The sequence below is a fragment of the Euphorbia lathyris genome, chromosome 8, assembly GCF_963576675.1.
Source record: "Euphorbia lathyris chromosome 8, ddEupLath1.1, whole genome shotgun sequence".
Classification (NCBI taxonomy): Eukaryota; Viridiplantae; Streptophyta; class Magnoliopsida; order Malpighiales; family Euphorbiaceae; genus Euphorbia; species Euphorbia lathyris.
Genome location: NC_088917.1, coordinates 58,603,432 through 58,626,126, shown reverse-complemented (window position 1 = coordinate 58,626,126; position 22,695 = coordinate 58,603,432). Strand labels below are relative to the sequence as shown.

The window sequence follows — 22,695 nt, the reverse complement described above, 5'->3', positions numbered from 1 at the left end:
CATATTTATCATACTTTAATCCAAGTTCATAAGGTTATGTGTTAGAGTTAACCAAAGTTAATATGGTTAAAATTGGTTAGTGTGTCACGTATCATAAATTGATTAAGAGAGAAATGAGAGTATAGAGAACGGTAGATAGTAGATTTTCTTACGACTTGAGTGATTAAGAGTCTCAAGCCGTTTAAGAGCATCTCTACGAGGCTCATTCGTTAAACTCTTAACCCTTGTTTGGAAAGAGGTTAGAAGATGTTAATGCATGTAATGAAAGGTAAAATATTAAATTAACCTTGTTTGTAAGTTTTCTTAGAGTAAATGAAGGTTGACGTAATATTTTGCTTTCATTAATTAACTCTAACTTTATTTAACCCTTCCAAATTAGGAGTTAATGTAAGTAATGGAATTTTTTTTTAATGAGAGCTAAATTTTTTAATTCTCATTTATATTCCATTAACTTCCAAACAATGTTAACTTTTAACTTTTATTTCCATATCTTTCTCTTCTCTTCCATTATCTCCTCTAACTCTAACCCCTTACGAGACAAGGGACATGATTTTGGGAATGAAATTTTTATTCCGTATGAGAAGCTAATATACTTAGAAAACATTAATTGGGAGAGAATTTACCTAATTGTTCCCCGACAAATCTCGAACCGAGCAAAACAACCCTCACTTTCTACAAAAAAAAAAAAAAAATATAAAATTATGGATTACAAAATTGAATTAAAAATATATACTTGGAAGAAAAAGAAGATAAAAACAATGAAGGATGATTATGTGAAAAATAGAGGAGATAAAAGCAAAAAGAAGATTAGTAATAAAATGATGAACCGCATCCGACGTACTTTGATATCAGGTGTCAGTTGCCAAATACAGAGAGAAGAGAGAGAGAGACCACAAAGTGATTTCTCTCTACTTGTTTCTGCTTACCATTTCAATCTTCCCCTTCTTCTCCTTCTCGCTAATCTATTCAGTTCTTGTTTCTATAGAGAGGAAAATATTCGTTTCAGGTGATTACAACACTATAATCTTCTCGTTTCTTGCTTCCCTGTGCCCACCGATTATCTTTTGTCGTCTAATTGCTTCAATTAGGTTTTCAAGTCGTCTAATTTCAGTCTTATTAGTTTGATTTTCTGTATATCTGATTATTGCTTTCATCCTATAGCTTTAAAAGTCTCAAGCTTTTCTTGGCTTCTTTGGATTTTTTTAAGCCCTAGAGTGATGTCCGATTGCCAATAGATTCGTATACCGAAACTGGCTGCGTGTATTTTGTTACCTATTTCGATGGTTACATTATATGCGAGGTTTGTGATTGCGATTTTCATTTTTCTCTTGATAAAGTTCGCCAATATTGGTATAGTTTGCTTATCTAGTCAATTGCATGAGTTAGTTGGTTTAAAATGTTAATTTTGTTATGTTTGTGTCAGTTCAATCCTTTACATTTAGTGTTTTTTTTTAGATGCAGAATTAATGTTGAGTTTTTGGTTCAATTCTATATAATAATTTTCTATTCAAAATGTCGACTTTGGAATCATTGTTGATATTGCTATGTAGAGCAGAGCCCAAAGTTTATGCATTTGACTTGATGTGGCTGAGTGACTTTAGATATTTTGCTGCTTCTATTGCAGATAAACGTGAATATGTCAAGGTTGTTGTTCACTAGGTTAAAACTTTCTACTGCAGTAATTTATTATATTAGAGAAAGGTATATGCATGGTAAGTAACCTCATTGATGTTATTCTCTGAAGCAGCAAAGTTGACTAAACCTCGTCTTGGTATTAGTTAATATTTGCTAACATGGCAAATGGAGAAATGTAACTGTTGTTCGAGTCCCCCAATAGCGAGTAGAACATTTGGAAAGTAATCATTGCGGTCCATACGTTGTAAATATTAAGTTCTTGTTGCGAGTTGCCTCTTTAAATTTAGAACGTTACAATAGCGGGGATTTGTCTTTTTGTTACCTGGTTTTATTATTTAAAGAGGACATCAATTTCATATGCATGAATCTAATTATTTAACTTAATTTATTACCATAAAAGAAAAGATCCAGTTGAAAGATAAAATTGAGGTAGTTTACTAGTCAAGTGCTTTATGTGCAGCTAGACAAAAAGCTTAAGCAAACTGGTAAAATCACACTTCCTATTTCTCTCTTGTAAGAAGGGCAATAAAGTTCTAAAGTACGGGGTTATGGTTAGATAATGCGCTATACCATATGAGATATTTTCTTGTTCAAGCGAGGGGGAAACCCTTCATTGCTTAGTATAACCATATCGGGGCTTTTCGGATGGATAGTGCTCTATCTAGCTTATTACTTATCCCTTTAAGAAGGGGCAAAAAAGGTTCTAAAGTACGGGGTCATGGTTAGATAGTAAGCTATACTGTATGAGATATATCCTTGTTGAAGCGAGGGGGAAACCCTTTGCTTAATATAACCATAAGGGGGCTATTCGGATGGATATTGATCCATCTACGCATTTCAAATTACCCTTCATTTTTGTGTTGTAGGGTCCTTGATTTGATCAGGAACACTGGGAGTGATCTGACTGGTTTGAGATTTAACTTCATTTTTGTATGATAGAGTCCTTGTTTTAATATATTTAATCAGAACACTGCCACTTTATTGGATATTACAGCTGTCACTGTTGTCAATATTTTTTTTATAATAGTTTAGTGACTCAAATTTATAGTTCAATTAGAATTTGTTTACTAATATATACATTGTAGATAAATCATAAATACTTGAAGACCTACTGGAAACAATCTACATTTATATTTATTCTGTACAATTGTTTTAGTTCTATCCTTGGAATTTATGGGTTAGAATCTTGTTAAAATTGAATTTTGGAGATAAATTTCAGGTTATAAGGGTTTAATGTTTGGTAGAATTGATGCTATGCTTTTACCTACAGTCATCTAGTTCTACCACTAGGAACCTCTCAAGAAGCCTCTGTATCAGCTACATCAGTTGTGTATCAGCTGTATCAAATTAAGAGCAGATGGGCTCTATTGGGTACTGGCAAAATTACCAATGTATATCATGAGTTCGCCAGAATCTGAAACATTCTGAATATCACTGTCCAAACTTTGTTAATTCATTTATAGCTTATTGGACAATGCTGTGCTTACAGCTGAAACTTCCTTGTCTGCAGCCATTTTTTTTCTAACTGGTGTTCTACCATAATTCCTTATAAGTGCATACGATTTGAATGATAGTGAATTATGATTGTATGATGGAAATTCATTTTCGTTTTGTTTCTTATGATACTTAATGTTTAATATCAAGTGCAATCCTTAAACGTGTTCTACCATAATTCCTTCTAAATATATACAATTTGAACCACACTGTATAGTGATTACATTAAAAGGAATTACCTTTCCATATTTTAGTGGTAATTTGCCTTGTATATCGTGAGAAAGTGCAAGCTTTAAACATGCTGCCACCATGACACATTAAGGGACATTCTTCACAATGTCCAAGAGCATCATCTTGTAATGGATGCGGACACTAATTATTTTTTAAAGTTGCATTATTTGTTTTGGAATTGACATGAAGCTTTACTAATGAAACATTTTAATCACTTTGTTGTGTTTGAATAATGGGAGCTTACTCTATGTTGCTTTCGCACGGGGTATCTTTTCTTTTCAAGTGTACATTTATGGAAGCCTTAGTGTTGACTGCTTTTTCTAACTTCTTAAAGAGGTCGTATATGTAGGAAGACATTAGTAAATTCTTGTTTCTTAATATCTCTCGAGATTTGTTTATCTTCTATCTTAGATTTCTTATTCCCCTTCGCTGGGATTGTTTGCATTAGCATTCAACACGTTAAACAGATTGGTGGTTTAACGTTTTTGTTCTCTTCACTCTACCTCTCTTCCTCTTTTCATCTTAAAACCAAGCATAATCTCCTGTTTTATACTTTGTGTGTAGGCATTTGTTGCTTTAAGTAGAATGGAAAGTCATGGTGCTCAGAAAGTTGCTACGGCAGATGAAGCTGAAAGGGCAGAGACAACAATTGAAATAAAAATAAAAACTTTGGATTCACAAACCTATACCCTACGAGTGGATAAACAGGTGATTGCTTTGACTTCAACTATACTGTGGCTTTGACCAATGCTTTGCGCTTTTGCATGAATTGAAAGCACTTAGGTGTAAGTTTCTGGAGAGAATTGCTAGAATATGAACAACAGAGAGAAAATTAAACAGAATAAAATTAGAAGATTCTAAATCTTCAACCACTCTTTGAATGATTGAAGAAGTTTAGCATACAGGTGGGTTCCTCCTTTTCAATAAAAGGTTATCTCTTGATGGGAATTCCCTCTTAGCCTAAACACGTGACATAAGTTGCATAACCAAACCGTGAAACAGTAATGCCCTTCCATCATGCAGAATTCTTTTGAAGCTCTTATTAATGCTCCTATAATACAAGCCTATGAAGGACCAATACAACCACTATTTCTTACAACATATGACGACAATGCTTCTTAGAAGCTGATATTTTGATACATACCGGTGAATACTGTTCATCAGGCAGGAGGAAATGCTTTTTGTCTACATCATCACTGATACCAGTGATCTCTCTATTTTTTTTTGGAGCTTTTAGGTCAACACAGAATGAGGCTTGACCACATGACTTAATGCTTAACCAGATATTTGACAGAATATACTGAAGTACTTATCCTATGATCTAACAAAAAAGCAATTTGTGAATGTTTTGTACAATATTATCAGGCTCGGACCGGTCCGGCCGGTCCGACCGGTTCAGCCGGTTACCGGTGGGAAGACCGGTCCGAGCCTGTCCGGTTATTTGATTGCTGAATAAACCGGAGGGACCCGGGATTGAACCGGGATCCGGCGGTTCGACCGGGAACACTGTAAATGTTTTTTGAAAGAGAAAAATTGTCACAGGCGGGAATACAAAAATGATTTGATACAAAAATTTGAAATTTAAAAAAAATAGCAAAAGCGATCAAGTCAAGGGACCTCATTACGGTGCGGCATTCGCGTTGTGCGGGTGCGCCCCTAACCCGGTGATTAATCGATTGCACCCCCCCTGCCCGTGAGAGAGCCTTTTCCCTAGTAATTGGTTAAAGCCTTGTAAAGTTCATTTGCTTATAAGCTAGTTAAGTTTTTCCTTTCTTTCCTATGTGGGATGTGAATGTTTAATCTCCTTTTATTTTCTTCCAAACCATTTCAAGTCGTTCACTTTGAGTATCAATTTCTCATTCATCACTTGTCCTTTTTGAGTTTATGAGTAGATTTTTAAAAAGATCTCATGACATAGAACACGTTGATATGTTTCAATTTATTCTGAACTTAATTTATTCGTTATATATTTAAGACTCAAATTAACAAAAAATAACAAACCAAAAGTTGTTTATAATTTATTTTGGATATATATAATGTATAAAAAATAATTTTAAATTAATTATATATATTTAATATATATAAATATTATTTATTTATTTATTACATCATCCGGTTCGACCAATCCGAGCCATCCGGTCCGACCAAGTGACCCGTGACCCAGTTACCAATCCGGTTTGATGTCCGGTCCGGTTCTGATAACATTAGTTTTGTATGTATGAGACACTGCATAGTCCCTACCTTCTCTCTGTGTACTAAGCTATTACTTGTAGTAGTGCATCTTATTTTGTGATCTTGCCATTTTAGTTAAGAACTGTAGTAATTTGTAAGTGAGGATGTGCTGCTAAAAACTTAGATGGGAACCTTTATTATGAAAGATTTCTATTTCAACCGATTATTTCCTTTCTTTTGACTGTCTTGCAGATGCCTGTTCCTGCCTTAAAAGAACAGATTGCTTCTGTGACTGGCGTCTTATCTGAGCAACAACGTTTGATATGCCGTGGCAGAGTTCTAAAGGATGATCAACTGCTCTCTGCCTATCGTATCCTTTGTTCTTCCATATTACTCATTCTTTTAGGACCTTTAAGGGATATTGCAGTGTTCAATGGAATTTTTCATTATAGAATATAGTAATTTCTAGGGAGAAATTACCTTTTGGAGAGGATCGAGGATTAATTTTGGCTTCAAAATGTATGCTTGTTCAGATGATATGTTGTTGATGTCCAGTGGGAGTGGAAGGATTTTCTGTTGAGTTTTCTCCTTGTACTTCTCATTATATTTGTGGTCATTTATTACTCTTATGTTTTATGCTTTATTCTCTTGTAATAGTGAATTCATCTTTATTCAACAGGGAAACAAATAAAATTTCTTGCATCTGTGTTGATCTTTAGTTATATACTGCAACTTTAACCTTGTTTGTTGGCTCATTACCTTTTCTTGTCCTTTTCCTCTGATCAGCTCTACTGATAGCCTATTGTAATTTTTCTGTCCTCATCTTCCAAGTTTTAAAGCAGTTGATTTGATGTAATTACTTAACATAGTTTAGATGTCGAAGATGGGCATACCTTGCATATGGTGGTCAGGCAACCTGTTGTGCAATCATCTGATGGCTTCTCCAATGACTCAGGTCTGATTTGCAGCATATTTATTAATATGTGCTTCTTCATATTTTACTGTTTACTTGGTTTATTGTTCAGGTTTTAGTCTGTAGCTATGGTGTACAATGTGATAGGCCATATTGATTGACCTTGATAGACTGTTACGATTGTTTTATTTTATGTTCTATTATTTAGCAACGGTAAAACGTTGTTGTCGAGTGACCAAGAGGTCACGGGTTCAAGTCTTAGGAGCGGCCTCTTGCCAAATAAATTGGCAGGGGAAGGCTTGCCCCCAGTACACCCTTGTGGTGGGACCCCTCCCCGGACCCTCGCTCAGCGGGGACGCGTAGTGCGACCGGGCCGCCTTTTTTTTTTTTTAAGAGTTGTTATTATTTAGGAGTCTTTTTTTATTATTTATTATTTAGGCAGATTTACGTGTTTTTATTATTATTTAGGAATATCTTTAGTATTTATCAGTTAGAATCCTCTTTTGGCAGAATCCTATTAGGGGAAGGATACCTTATGTGATCAGGAATCATTGTACCTCTTTAAAAGGGGGTTTTCATTGAATAAACTTATGCAGAATTTTTAGTCAGAAACCTAAGGAAGAGTTGGTGACCTCTTTAATAAAAAAACCACCATTCCTAAATTAAGAAAAATAGGTACTCAAGAACAAAAATATCGCACTCGACCTTGCAATATCGGCGACATAAATTCTCTCCCTCCTATCCACTACCATATTTTCCTCAATCCCCAATAAACTCATATCACTCTCGATCACCCTCTTCCAAGTTTGCTTAGGTCTTCCCCTACCCCTCACCATTACATCCCTTTGCCACTCTTCAGTCCTCCTAACCGGCGCATCGCCCACTAACCGACGCCCACTAACCGAATCCGATAAAAAATTTAGCCACGAGTTGCAAGAGTTAAGAGAAGGCATGAAAGGAATCCAACGTTTGTTGGAGTTACACCTTTTCTGCAGCTGGAAGCAATGAATCAGAGGCAACAGGGAATTACGGTGGCCAACAGCGAAATTCAAACACCGTTCCAAAGCATACTCAACTTCAGTTTCCTTCTTACAACAGAAAGGAGGATCCTTTAGGCTGGTTGTACCGCCGCGAGCAATTTTTCAGCAATCAAACTACAGACGAAAGAGAGAAGATAGGCTTAGCTGCCTTTCACATGACAGGAGAAGCACAATTATTGTACTACCGCCGGACTCACTTGGGACCGGTTCAAGTCCTATTGTTTGCTGCCTTTTGGGCCACCATTGAGCAGCAATCCATTGGGTGAATTAACTAACCTCTGACAAACGGGAACGGTGGAAGAGTACCAAGAACAATTTCAGATCCTTCTGGCGAGGGCTGTGTCTCTGAGGGTTGAGCAACAAGTTGATTTCTTTACTGCTGGATTATCTGAAACCTTAAGGATGGATGTGGAGATGCAAAATCCTCCAAATCTAGTTACTGCCATGAATTTTGTCAGGGCTTTTGAGAGGAAGTTGTTAATCAGCCAAGGATTAAGCATGGGGCAAATCACTTCTTCATGGGTAGTCCCAAAGGGGCTCAATTCATCACCCTCGATTCAAACCACTGTCAGTGATAAAAAAAACTTGTGCGAGTAACACCTCAACAACATCAAACATGAGTAACAACACTCTGCCTCCAATCAAAAGGCTGTCCCAAACTGAAATGGAAGACCACAGAACTCGAGGGCTGTGTTTTAATTGTTGTAACAGACCATGTAATACACTAGAATACATGAGATACCATGTAGATTAAGAACCTACATGAATATATTTTACTTAAGAACAATACACATATATATACAATGTTCTCCTTCAATCAAGGAGACATAGTAAGCCCACAGCAGCCTCTAACAATGCTTTAGTTGACTTAGCCATGCTTACATTTATTACATTGACTTATAACACTCCCCCTCAAGCTGAAGCATGGCTTTTAATCATGCTCAGCTTGCTACATATAGAGATAACACAGTCTTAAGACAATACCACTCAAAACAAAATAAAACATAAGAAACTGAAGATACTTCAGGATATAAAACAGGGGAGATGCTACTAAGAAGAACAAATTGAACAGGAGAGATGCCAGAGGAACATCAAACTTCGTAGGAAACAGACAAGCAAAACTCAATCGAAGCAACACGTAAGAGGCTGCCAGCAACATAATTGCATAAAAGGAGATTCACCGGCAAACTAACCGGACAGACAGAAGAGGAACAGCGACAATCCGTTGAGGGGAAATCAGACTCTGCTCACAAGGCAGACAGAAATGCTGAAAGAAACAGCCCAAAATTACAAACCCACAAATTCTGCTCACAAGGCAGAAAACAAATTCTGGAATCTTAATCCAGAAACCCAAGAGAGAAGTCGAAACAATGCTCTGATGAACTTTACTCAGCAAGACATTAGTGTAAGAAACTCTTCTGCCTTCTGATGGACGAAATGGAGGATGACAAATATGAATTCCTTCCTAAATTCGAGCGAAATGTTGCGATTGTTTTATTTAATGTTCTATTATTTAGGGATTTTTATTATTTAAGAGTTGTTATTATTTAGGAGTTTTTATTATTATTTATTATTTATTATTTAGGCAGATTTACGTGTTTTTATTATTATTTAGGAGTCTTTTGTTATTTAGGATTATCTTTAGTATTTATCAGTTAGAATCCTATTTGGGGAAGGATACCTTATGTGACCAGGAATCATTGTACCTCTTTAAAAGGGGATTTTCATCTAATAAACTTATGCAGAATTTTTAGTCAGAAACCTAAGGAAGAGTTGGTGACCTCTTTAATAAAAAAAACCACCATTCCTAAATTAAGAATAATAGGTACTCCAAGGAAGGGCAGTAACCAGAACAAAAAGATGGCGCTCGACCTCGCAATAGAAAGGCCCGTGACGAGATCCTATTCGTGGACCCATAACATAGAGTGATTGATAAGTGACAAACTAATAATTAAAAGAAAAAACACACCTACCCAAGTACCTGCTGCTACACATCCATCAATTTAATTGCCGTCCCTGAAATAAATTATGGATTGTCATAGCTTTAGTGTAATTGGTGAAGCCTAACCCAACAGTTATCTAGACTTTTTTTGTAGAACTGCAGGACACAAAGCTAGTACATAGTGAAGGAGGTCATTAATTCTATGATATGTTCTGAATGATCAGCTTAAATTCATCATAAAGACAATGAACCTATGGTTTATTGTCAGAGGCTCAGGCGTTTGCCTAAGCGACACCATGCATACTAATTATGACAATATTCTTAATCATAAATTCTAATATGCAATAAACCCCATATTCTAAAGCTGAAGAGTTAAACTAAATAGTAAATCCTAAGTTGACTAATAGCCTCTTCTCATCAAAGAGTCCAAATTCATCAATCAACACTCATTACCATCCCTCTCCCCACCTCCAACATCATCACATTCTTCTTCAAGGATCTCATCCTCTTCATCCTCATCACACTCATATACAAAGTGAGTTTCTTCTTTCTCCTCATATCGAATTACTCCAGGAGCTTTTCCTCTTAACACTAGAAGGTGGTGTTTTAGCCTTTTCCTTTGTTCTAGCACTTGAAGAGTAGATGTATTTGTGACATTTTTTCATGCTCTAGTGTTATAAGCACTTTCTTCAACTCTAGCAGCCCTACCAACTGAAACCCTTGCTCAATTATCATCTTTAAACACAGTTCACATCATCCGATCCCTAATCATCCAATCTATCCATCAACCATTCACGAGAGTTATCTAGATCTCATAAAGAAATAGGGTCACATATCGATGCGAAGTGGTAGATTATACTTCACAATGCCAAATCGTTCAGCCGCTGTTGAGCAAGTCTATTCCTCTTATTTGTTTGAGCAAATCATCATCCGCTGTTAATCGATACTGTTTTTTTTTTTGGGAAAACCGGTCGAGCAAATCATTATCTGCTGTTAATCGATGCTGTTGTTTTGTTTTCCCATTTTTCTTTCCTATTGGTTTTTTTGCCTTTTGCGTTCTTTCTCTTTCTTCAAATCCTATCTTCTTTCCTTTTTTTGTTGTTTATTCGGACACTAGATGTTCCTAACCAAGGTGGATATTAATTTATTAAAGATGTATCTAACTTTTTTAAAGCCCTAAAAGAAACCCATGTGATAAATAGGTGTGCTTCTTATAACCTCAGCTAGGCGCACAAAGGCAAGCCTTGGTGGTCGCCTGAGTGACAGCACCTGCCTTTGGTTTGCTAAGGAGCTCGGCCTAGTGCCTTGTGCGCCTGGAGGCCCGGCTTTGACAACTAGAAATCTGATTCAATACCAAAGCTAGCTTACGACTTAGTTAGGCTTGCGGATATAACTTTATCACCAGCACAAAGTATGAAGGCCAGTAGTTGATAGTTGCCTACATTCTGGGTATGGAGGATTATATTTGAAGATGTGAGAGAGATTTTGGAAAAATCATGAGATACAGGAGAAGCAGACAACTGCTGGCTGTGGAAATTTGGGATTTCACAGTGAACTAGTGACTAGAAATAGACATAGTGGCGCAACTGCTAACGGTGCATTAACTACTGTTCCAGAAAGAAATTAGTATGTAATTATACTTCACTAATGGTAAGGGGACTAGAGATCCCATGTAATAACATTATATCAATCATAGTTGTCAAATCCAGATTTGACTTGTGAATCGAAATCCTCATTTTGTGAATCGTGACTCGTGACTCGTTAGATTCAATTGAAATCATAATATTATATAAAAAAAATATTTACCATGTTGAATTTAAAATATTATCAAATATTAGTGTAGAAATGCAATGTTAATGTCAAAAAAGAAATCATATCAACCAAGTACTTAAAATTCAAATCTAATGCAAATGCAGTCTTAATAAAAGTAATTCACAAATCGGAGACTGTGTAATAACTTAGTGGAGAATGGAGATGGAGAGTTTGAGTTTCTGACTCTGTTTTTTTTTTGCCTTATTGTCAACTTGATAATGATGGAATGGAACTAGTTTGAGTTGATAACTTGATAAAAAACAATCGGACTAGAGGAGAGTGAGGTTAGTAGTTAGTGTTGTTGAAGTTTTTGATGAACGGTCATGATGATAATTTGCTTCTGATCATTTGTTGTTGCACCACGACAAAGCAAAGTGCCAAAGACATTTTCTGAATGGGATGGGATGGGCTTGCATATTGATTTGAAGTTGGAAAGTCATATATCTTAATGTGTTTTGATTTGTTAAGGATTAATTATAATTGATTTTATTTCTTATTTATTAAATTTCTGATTGGTTCTTTTTGATTAATTTATTTCCTTCCTTCATTAGAGACTTCCTAGTTTTCCTAAACTACGACTTGGAATCTGCTGCAGTAGTTATTATCACGATTTTTTTAGCATATTTCCCGAATCGGTGGATTCGGCCGACTTGACCGAATCGGTGGATTCACCTCTTATTCCACCGATTCCAACTATTCACATCCGATTCTGTTATAATTTAGATTTTCCCTTTAGATCCAGCTTGAAATAGAGCTGAATCGAATCAAATTGTGCGATTCGAATCACGAATTGTAATATTATGTTATAATTTAGATTCGCCCTATAGATCTGGCTCGAAATAGAGCTGAATCGTATGATTCGTGAGTCGTAAGATTCTGATGACAGTGATATCAATCATTTAAAATGTGCAACCACCTCACTCTTCAAAGCTAACAACCTACATTCTCTAGTAGCTTGGTCTGGCTCGAAAGATTGGTATAGCTTTGAGTATGTCTGGCCTGGTATCAATACATCAGAAACTTTATGGTCTGTAGCTTGTCTCTCAAATTATGAACTTGAGAAACTGTCATTTGGAAGTGTGGGAGGTTGATTCAACTTGGCCATTTGATCTGATCTGGAAGCAATAGGCACTATGAGTTATCCTTCTTAATGCATGTCAAATTTGAACTGATCTTTCTTTTGCATGCTTGTGTTGCAATTGTTCATAAAGTTAAAATTTGGAAGAATATTCCTGGATGGAACAGGTTGCTGTAGGAAGGGAAGGAAGAAAAATATTAAATGCTCATTCCAGAGAAAAGTGGAAGAATAGTAAGAGGAGAAAGCTTTTTGGGCACGAATGCCTTTCAAAATGAATTAAAATATAGTCCATTAGGTGGGTTGATGCTGTATTAAACTAAAAGAGATGTTCTATTAAGTAACTATTCCAATTCCGAAGCTAAGCAATAAAAAGAGAGAGATGAAGCTCTAGTCCCGTCTTTAATTAGACATTCTCCCATGTTTTTCCCTGTTCCTATGGTCTTGACCTGCAAAGTGATTTCCGAAAGCCCATATTCAGAAGGATGAAGGGAAAAAAAGTAGAAAAACGGGTGAACTTAATTAAGAATTGAAGAGATCAGCTATAAGCCAATATTTTCTCTCTATTAGAATAATTATCTTTCTTATTAAAAAATATGACATTTGGTACACTACATGAATGAATTATAGCATGAGAAAATTCTCATTGCTTTTGTCCCTTTTTTTTTGCCATTGTGCAAGCTTGTGCAATTTCTAAATTTGTTTGGACCATTGGATTCTTGGGATGGTAGAAGTAACTTTCAGAGTTGCATCTAATTATTTGAATAAATCGATTCTTGTATGATGAACATATTTGTGTTTAAGCTGCTTCTAATAATGAATATGTAATGATGCCACATAACAGTTACTTAAGCATCTATTGGGTCTTGTAAATGCAAAATAACAATATTGCTTAATATCAATATTGTAGTTAACCTTGGCCGGAAGATTTTGGCTTTTAACATGAACTTGCTTGGCCTTCATCTTTGAAAATGTACCTGTAATGATGATTTGTACTCACACTGGAAACAATTTAGATTTATCTACTTAGATACTAATGCTACAGCAACTTTTCCTTCAACTATAGACAGCAGTCATGTGGCCCCCAGTGTTGTAATAGAAACTTTCAGCATGCCTGATCGAGGGGATGGAGTTCCACCAGAAATCAGTAGGGTGAGATTATTTCTAAATATTCAATGGAGATTGTCTGATGGTTTGCACTATAGTAATTTCTCCTCAATGTTGAAGCAGATTGTTTCTGCCGTTCTTGGTTCATTTGGATTTCCAAATATGGGAAGTGGCAATGAAGGAGTTGATGTGGCAATGGTATTATTCAATTTAAACTCTGGAAAATCATAGCTTGTATTTGTTATTTTGAGATTTCTTTTTTCAGAAGGTAGATTATTCTAATCTATTAAGATGTTGATACTTCCTCGCATATAACAGAAAAAATTGGCGAGCTTTGTCTTGTATACAAAAAATACAAATCAAGTGTGTTTTTCTTTGTTTGGGCCAATTTATCTTTTAGTGTCATTCTGCATCCATAAGCATATGTTTCCGTTATATGCTTAATCTGTGTGGTATTATTCAATTTGGAAGGAGCATGGCCAGCAAAGATCATCAGCTGCTACTGGTACTTTAGATGCAACCCTTCAACCTGAACAAGCTGGCAACAGGATTCAGTCTGATAGATCACAAAGTTCTTTTGGCCTTCCCACATCAGTTTCTTTAGGGTCTCTGCATCCTCCTGTAAGATTGGGTTTCCTCTCTCCCCCCAATTTCGTTTCTTCATTTATGAAATATATCTTGGAGCATGTATTTATGTTGTTGAGCTTCAATTGTTGTGCAACACTTATTGTAGGTAATGCCTGATGCCTTGACAACTTTGTCCCAATATCTAAGGCATTTGGGGCGTGAATTCAGTGCCCTTGGTAAGTTCACTTAATATAGTAATTTGATATGTTTTAGTTGTTTTTGCAATGGTGATTGCATGGTTGATATGGTTGTGGTGCATTATAATGACAGGCAGAGGAGGTGAAAATGTTACTCAAGCAGATGCCCCACAGAGGACTGAGCAAAGAGACTCTAATTCCACATCAGGATCAGGAACTGCACAAGAAAACCTACCAACACCTGCATCCTTGGCAGAAGTGATGCTGTCTAGCAGACAATTTATGAATGGACAAGTTTCAGAATGCTTACAAGTGTGTTTATCACCAGTTTACCTTCTTGAGTTGCTTGTTATCGTTTGAGTACTATTTTTTTTTTTTTAATGATTATTCTTCTTAGATAGCATACTATTATTACATGCCCTCTTGAAGCTTAGTTGCTGCATGGCATACGAATCTGGATTTTTCTTTTAGTTTTCATCCTCATCACTTCTGCTGTCATTTATATCATTATTAGCATACTATTTTACTTCAAATGTATTATTATTATTAATTTTCAATCTTCAGTTCCTTCTCAGAATTAACACACCCCTCTTCATATCTTCCTTTCTTTTTTTTTTTTTTTGAAAAAAATAAATAAATATTGACAGCAACTTGCAAGGCAACTAGAGAGTCAAGCAAATGTAACTGATCCTGCTGCCCGGTTTAGCACACAGTCTAGTGCATGGAGGACTGGGGTTCAACTATACAATTTAGGTGCATTTCTACTTGAACTTGGACGTACGACCATGACTCTACGTCTAGGTCAAGCACCGGTAAGATAGTCTCTGACTTATCATCTGTGGTATCTTATCCATCATCCGAGACTTCTTTTGAGGTGCATGTTTACTATCAATTATACTTTATGCAGTCTGAAGCTGTGGTTAATGCTGGCCCTGCAGTTTTCATAAGCCCATCTGCTCCTAATCCTTTGATGGTTCAGGTCATCGTCTCAGAATCATTTTAGTTGACTTACAAATTTTATATACTTATATATGCATCTGCTGATGCCTCCTGTGCATGCAGCCTCTTCCTTTTCAGCCAGGAACAAGCTTTGGTGCCATCCCTGTTGGATCTGTGCAGCCTGGGTCTGGTTTAGTTAATGGCATTGGGCCTGGATTTCTTCCACGGCGCATTGATATACAAATTCGAAGAGGTATATCAAATTCTATACCTAGAATAACATTTGCAGCTACATTGCTGTTATTGTGCCCATTTCTTAACCAATTTGTTTATCTCTTAAGGTTCATCAACAACCTCACAAAATGTTAATAATGAGGAACGAGGTGATATTCCAAATCCATCAGGTCAGAGAAACAATGGAACAGGTTCAGGCGGTGAAAGCCTTGCTAATCAAACAGCTTCAAGGGTCACAGAGGCTTCATCCTTTGGTGGAGAGCATGGAGTACGGGTTGTGCCTATTAGGACCATGGTTGCAGCAGTTCCTGGTCCGTTCAGCCGCATTCCTTCTGATTCTTCTACCAACTCGATGGGGTTATACTATCCTATTCTTGGCAGATTTCAACATGTTGCTTCTGGGAATGTGAATGGTGCTGGTGCACGAGGGCCCGAAGCATCGGGTGAGCATCATCCTGCAGGTGTCCAAAATGAGCAGCAGTCGACAACTGAATCTAATGTGCAGCAGCAAAATGCCGAACCTCAGATAAGAGATGGTAGTATATCATCTAATACAGTAGTTCAACTAAATCACGAGGATTATGACACATATAACCTTTGGCTGGATAGCTCTAGAGGCTTGAATGCATTATCATCCTTGCATTGCATTATTGATATTTGTGCTTCAAAATTTGCTTGTTGCTGGTACTCCATTAATTACTCCTGTATTTCTGCACTATTCCTGCTTCAATTGGAGTTGAAGCATTAATCTAGTGATACATGTTACTTATACCCTGTTAACAATAAGGTGAGAACAGTTAACTTATATTTGCTAAATGTAGCAAGATGTCAAAATATATTGACTTATGCAATTAAGAAATATACAATAAAGCACACACAGGACTTGATGACTCTTGCACGCTGAGAATAGAAGTAATATTATTTCCTTCATCTATTGCCTATATTTGTGTGTTACTTCTTTGTCCTTTCTGGGTTAATCCTGGTAATGACTAGTGAGACCACCCTCGTACTGATTTGACCTATATTTTGTGCTGTGTGTCACATGAGTATTTTCTCTGGTATTATTTTTGTTGCTGATTCCTCCAGTAAATATTGTTACTGAAGTACAAGGTGATAAATATCATTTCAGTGATGTTACTTGAAGCATATTATCGTAAGCTAGCCTTCATTCAGAAAGCACGTGAAATAAGAATCTGTAATTGTGGTTTCTTGACAAGTGCTTAATGCCTTTGGAAAACTGTCCATGTATTTGCATGATGAAGGGGTTTCGCCTGCCTCCTGGCAATGCAATAGGTTTACAAAGATCTGAGCATCTCTGATTTGAGTAGGTATAGTTAGGAAGCCATTCTAGTTGATTTGTATCGAATGTCTTCTGTATTCTACACTATCCTCCTCAAACTTCCCCTTCCTTGGAAGGAACTTTGTTATGCAGACCATTGGTTGGTCACTGTACCTTGCTTTAGTGTTTGATAATATATAAGACAATATTCCTGTATATTCAATTCCTCAATTACTTGATGAAGACTAACATTTTTATTCTTCTAGGGTCTTTACCAACATCCATCTCAAGACAAAATGATGTGCATATTGGACAGAGACCGGATATTAACATTATGGAAGGAAGTGGCACCCGAAGCAATTCCAGGATCCAAAGCAATCACAGGACTCAAACAAATTCTGAGGCTGATAGACAAGGCAGTATTTTGCAGCTTCTAAGGAACCTCTTTCCAGTTGGGGAAATCCGCGTGGACGGTGCAGGTGTACATAGAATGGCTACTGGCTCTAGTGCTGAGAATGCAAGAACACCAGCTGCCTCTGTTGAATCACAATCAGAGATTACTGGTGAAGGGATATTTTTGTCTAATTTGCTTCATGAAATCATGCCCTTGATAACTCATCATGGAGGTGCAGAACCAAATAGTAGGACTCAGGAAGATGCACATGCCCCTGACCATCAAAGAGTTCAAGAATCTTCGACCCAGGTATTTATGCTACAGCAATTTCCCTTTCCATGGCCGTTTATGCCATATGCCTAACATTTATAGATTGTAAGATAACGTGAAAGGTCTAATGCATGAAATTGTGAAGCTAGCAATTTTGCCTTTTAGGGATTGTCAGAGCAACCAAACGCAAGACTTAAAATGTAAATTTTTGCAGGCTGAAACCTCTGATGTTGGGGCATCTCATCGTCATAGTGATAATGAATCCAGCCCACCTAATTCAAAACGTCAAAAGGTACTTTCACTAGTTTCAGTTCTGCTTTTCCTTTCTAACCTCTTCCTGTTTTCTTTCAATCAATGTAATAGAATGCATTATGAATCAACATTCATGTATACCCATAGTAGTAAAGGGAGGTAAGTGCTTGAACAGTTTAATTATAATTGTAATATTCTTTTTGTCCAATATAAGCTAAGATACACCTAATGTTGTTTCGCCCTGGTGAATTTCCATGTTATTCAACTTTTGTTTGTGTAGAGCGAATTGCTAATTGGTATAAGATTTAGAAGAAATAGATGTCTTAAGGTGAGTGTCAATAAGTAAGCACAATAATACATATTGCACACAAGATTTATCACAAATATGTCTAGAACTAATATTGGGGGGGCAATAATTGTTTTCAAATTTTGTGCCTAACTAGTTTAATACATGGCATATGGTGTCTGGTTCTTTCTTTTCCATTTGCAGTACATTAAATCTTTTGATAAAAAATTTGGTGCATTGATAGATTGTGATGAACATGACATGCTATGCTCTTTTCATTCTGGGAACGTTTTTAGTTTTATGATGGGAAATAAAATTATGTAAAGAAGAATCTTGTTGCAGACCGTGAAAATTACTAATACCTTGGTTTCTTCATTCATTGCAGAGAGAGTAGTTTTAACATGAAAGTGAACTTGAGAAATGCTGAAATTTTGATCAATGATCGTGGAGGGAGGGCTATGCATAGTGCATATTTCTAAAGGTGAATAGCAGCTTGTCTTAAGATTTTTTGGATGTAGTTGAGTTTTTGTTTCTATAATATCATTGCAACCAGGATGGTCACTTCAGAAGAAAGCAGTGTTCATGCTGAACTTGTATCATTCTAGAATTGTATGAGCTTTTTAGAGTAGACTACAGGGTTTATAGTTATGTTGCGCTAGTAATTCCCGAGCGAAGGTTTTATATGCATTGGTATTTTGTTCTTGTATCTAGCTTTATTTTCCAATTCTTAGTCCATAGTAGCTTCACCCAAGCAAAGCTGATTGGTGGTAATGAGAGCGAAATTGCTCTTGCATGAATTTAAATATATACATGAAACAAATTGGTACTACATCTTTTCTTTTTCTAGGATTTGCCTTTTACCTTATCCGTCTCGAATGCTACAAGATATTCCCTTTACTAATCCAACGTTGGTCATTGAATTTTGGGGTTTGTCTCAAAATGATAACTTCAATTTGTTTTAATAAAGTCATCCAATTTTGGTTTCTGTTTCAATGGTCAACAATGGTCACTCCGGTGACTTCAAACAAACAAGACTACTGAAATTGTAATGTTGTGTCCATGTTAAAAATTTACCGGTTAGATTAAAGCTTATAATATTAAAAGAAATAATATAAATACACACACATTAAAAGAAATAATATAAATACACACACATGGAATTTTTGAGACGCCAAATCAATATGTATTGCATCCATGATTGACAGAGGTTCACTATTTGGAATAAATTGCGAGTGAAATTTGCAAAACACATTACACCAAAACATAGATTTTACACATTACACCAAAACATAGATTTTGTAGTGAAATCTGAATACAAATAATCAAACACATTAAAATACTCTTAATCTAAGAGTGATTCCGGTAGTCCTTTTTGTTTGTTTGAAGTCACTAGAAACTTCTCATATTTGATTTGGTATTCCAAGAATTACCTTGCCTTTGAGCTGAAGATTTATTATTATTATTATTTTTTATTGTGGTAATTGGATCTTGATATTTTGTTTATATTTAATTTTCTGATTTACTTGCATCTTGCCAACTACTTTTTGGAGTGTGGCAGAGCTGTGTAATTACTAAACATATTTCTTAAAAGCTAAGATGGAGGAGATATCTTAGAACTTGTGACCAATGCTTCGGATTCAGATGAAAGTAGAAATGGACTGTCTTTGATTAGGAAAATTCTTTATAGATAAATCAGTGAATTTCATGGCAATAAAAACTAAATTGGCTAATCTCTCGAGGTTGAGAAGAGGTGTTGCGGTATCTGAGGTTGATGTTAACTTGAAGATAGAGTGATTGTTGGAGGGTCTTAGTCATTCAATAATAATATGTTGCCGATGCAGGCGAACGATCAAGCTGATTCCAGATTCAAATCTGACAAGGCTGCAGAGGAAGCTCCATCTTCGATAAATGGGTCGAATCTTGAAGAGGAAGCCATGGTTGAGCGAGGGCCAGAAGTTGAATTCTCATCAGATTTGGATTTTCCTATCGGTCAATAGAACTTGTAAGTGGTGAAACCGACTCCTTAAAAGCTCCATTCAGTAGAGACAAAGGAAGCGATTTGTACATCGCTTTTCCTCTTGTGCCTTTCCTTTGGGTTGGCACCTTCCTTTGAGCGGTTGGACTGGAAGTTCAGAATTATGTCCGAACAAGTTCCCATGAATATGATAACAATGCAAATACATGACTTGCAAATAGGATTCATGTCTGATTCCATTGGGAGACATATTTAGATTTCGTAGGTTCATTTCTGGAATATAATGGTCACAACGATGATGGGATAAGGTGATAGTACATGAGAATACATGTGATGATGGATGTGCAAAAAGCCTTTGAAAAGATGTAAGAAAGTGTGGCGATCAATAACATAATAGTCCTTAATTCAATTTAAATACGAAAGACTATGCAATTACTGTTATATTTGTGGGATTATCGGTCATATAGACAAATTTTGTTAGAAACTCTTTTGAATCCAGCATAATGAAATTACTTGGCTAAAGCCCTAGAACTAAGTGATATCGTGGTGGCTCCAGAACTAAAGGGTTCTGTGGAAACACAACTAATAGGGAGAGTAAAAGGTGGGTTTAAAACCCTAAAAACATGCAGCATATAGGAGCAAATCTTGCATGTCACGATATCTTAGAAGGTAAAAGTGGGAGACAAATTTTGAATGAACATGTGCCTATTACCACACTTAACAGCTCAGTACAGAAGGTGTTGGACGAGTCACAAGAGTTGGAAACTTGTATGAAGTTTGGGCCGGATGCGGACATGGACCCTGTCAAAGAATTGGGCATTGAGTTGCTGGATGACAGGAAAAGACAAAGGGAGAGAATTAATACTGGTTTGAAGTTGACCACCTCCAACAGTGCAATCGCAGTTTCTATTCAAACTAAACTTAATGAAAATTTTTCTTCGTCAAGCAAGGTAGATCAAGCTTTTTTTTTCAGTTTCAAATGCCACAAGGCGTGTCATTTAGGTCCATCGAGGATATGAGTTGTTTAAGTTGGAACTATCGGTCTTGGGCAACCCACATGCAGTTCGTTCTTTATGAGTTATTGAAGGCTTACAAACCCTCTATTATGTTTTTAGATGATACATTGGTTAACAAAGCTCGTATTGAGGACCTTTGTAGGAAATTTTTGTTTGAAGGGTGTTTCTCAGTGGATGCTCGTGGGTACAACAATGGCTTAACAGTTCTTTGGAAGAGGCAGGATGAGCTTATTATTAGTTCCTTTTCAAGCCATCACATCGACATGACAAACTCAAATAAGAGGGATTGGAGAATTGTTGGGTTTTACGATTTAGTAGACAGAAATAGGCACCAAGAGTTTTGGCAACTTCTGAGTTCAATCGCTTCTGCTTCCTTTCTCCACCCGACCATCATTGGTGACTTTAGCATCATTTTATCCCAAGAAGAAATTTTTGTAGGCCCTACTTATCCTTCAAATCTTGTTTCAAATTTTGTTGAAGCTGTTTCCTCTAACTCGTTTCGTGAGTTGTGTATGAGAGGTAGCCTATTGCATAATCTTCTTGAACACGAGGACATTTACTAGAAGCAAAGAACCAAGACTTTTTGGTTGAGGTGGAGATATGAACACTAAATTCTTTCACGCGCGTGTCAATACCAGGAACTAAATAATTTGATTGATTGCCTTGTTGATGATGCATGATTCAAGCATTTGTATAGCCATGGTATGCATAATGTTGTTAGAAACTATTTTAATAATTTGTTTCTTCCCTCACAAGTGGTTAATTAGATGTTTTTCCTCGCTACGTTGCTCCTGATATGAATGTTTTCCTGACTGCTCCTTTCAATTATGATGAAACTAAAACTGCCATATTTCAAATGCATCTAGGCAAATCTCCCGGGCCTGATGGGTTGAGTCCGATGTTTTTCCAACATTTCTGGGATCTCATTGGTATGGAGGTTTTTACTGCTTAGGTGATTAGATAGGAATGAATTTCCCATCGAACTTATGCCATTATTATTACTCTTATTCCTAAATGTGAGAATTCGACTCGTACGACTGACCTTCGACCTATTTCCCTATATAACATGTTGTATAAGGTTATCGCTGAAGTCCTTGCTAATAAGTTGAAAATTGCTCTCCGTGATATGGTATTAGAAAAAGTTAGTCTGCTTTTATCCCTTGTATATCTCGATTTGATAATGTTGAGATTGCTTTTGAGTCTATCCACTATATGAAACATAAGCAGAAGGGGACTAAAGGCGGCGTTGCCTTAAAGATTGACATAAGGAAAGCTTATGATATTGTCGATTGGTTTTTTTAGAGTGGTTCTGCAAAGAATGAACTTTTGTAGTAAGTGGGTGAATTGGATTATGCTTTGTGTTAGGACAATCTCTTTTCTATCTATGTGAATTCAGATGTTGTTTGGGCCTATTACTCTTAGACGAGGTTTGAGACATGGAGAGCCTCTTTCTCCTTACCTTTTTATTTTATATGCTGAGGTACTTTCATAGATGATCTCTAAAGTGGAAAGAGATGGCTTAATTTCAGGGTTTATAGTTTGTACTGGTGCTTTTAGTATTTCCCACTTATTTTGCACTAATGATAGTTTTCTGTTCTTCAGTGCTACAAAGGGTAAAAGTGGGTCAATTTTTTATATTCTAGCTGATTATAAGGCTGTTTTGGGTCAAGCAGTCAATCTTAAAAAATTGGGAATGTTCTTCAGCTCTAATGTTAAAGAGGAGTAAAAGATGTTATCTGTTCAATTCTACGAGTCTATTCTCCACTTGAGACTACGTGCTACCTAGGATTGTCGTCCTTTATTAGTAGATCAAACTCCGCAAACTTTAGCTTTTTGAAAGAAAAATTGGCTAAGAAATTCAGTAG

General features: G+C 36.4%; 1 protein-coding gene across 5 annotated transcripts; it reads left to right on the top strand.

Annotated features, from left to right (window-relative positions):
- Positions 1–826: 826 nt before the first annotated feature.
- Positions 827–18,545, top strand: LOC136203213 (ubiquitin-like domain-containing protein CIP73). 5 transcript variants are annotated; one of them, XM_065994311.1, is made up of 17 exons: positions 827–1,006; positions 1,625–1,712; positions 3,925–4,068; positions 5,785–5,902; positions 6,407–6,487; positions 13,360–13,466; positions 13,545–13,619; positions 13,893–14,042; positions 14,155–14,224; positions 14,319–14,497; positions 14,833–14,997; positions 15,093–15,164; positions 15,263–15,377; positions 15,466–15,894; positions 16,904–17,340; positions 17,516–17,593; positions 18,225–18,545. In XM_065994311.1, the coding sequence occupies exons 2-17, from the start codon at positions 1,710–1,712 to the stop codon at positions 18,231–18,233; spliced, it is 2,232 nt and encodes a 743-aa protein (XP_065850383.1). In that variant the 5' UTR covers positions 827–1,006; positions 1,625–1,709; the 3' UTR covers positions 18,234–18,545. The 5 variants fall into 5 exon arrangements, with proteins under 5 accessions (XP_065850383.1, XP_065850382.1, XP_065850384.1 ...); XM_065994310.1 differs by having other exon boundaries at positions 15,248–15,377; XM_065994312.1 differs by having other exon boundaries at positions 828–1,006; positions 13,381–13,466; positions 15,248–15,377.
- The last annotated feature ends 4,150 nt before the right edge of the window (positions 18,546–22,695 follow it).

Excerpts from the sequence above, each read along its gene's own strand:
- LOC136203213 (XM_065994310.1), top strand. Across the intron at positions 13,620-13,892 it reads AAGGAGTTGATGTGGCAATG|GAGCATGGCCAGCAAAGATC; the intron begins GTATTATTCAAT and ends TCAATTTGGAAG. Across the intron at positions 14,043-14,154 it reads TAGGGTCTCTGCATCCTCCT|GTAATGCCTGATGCCTTGAC; the intron begins GTAAGATTGGGT and ends CACTTATTGTAG.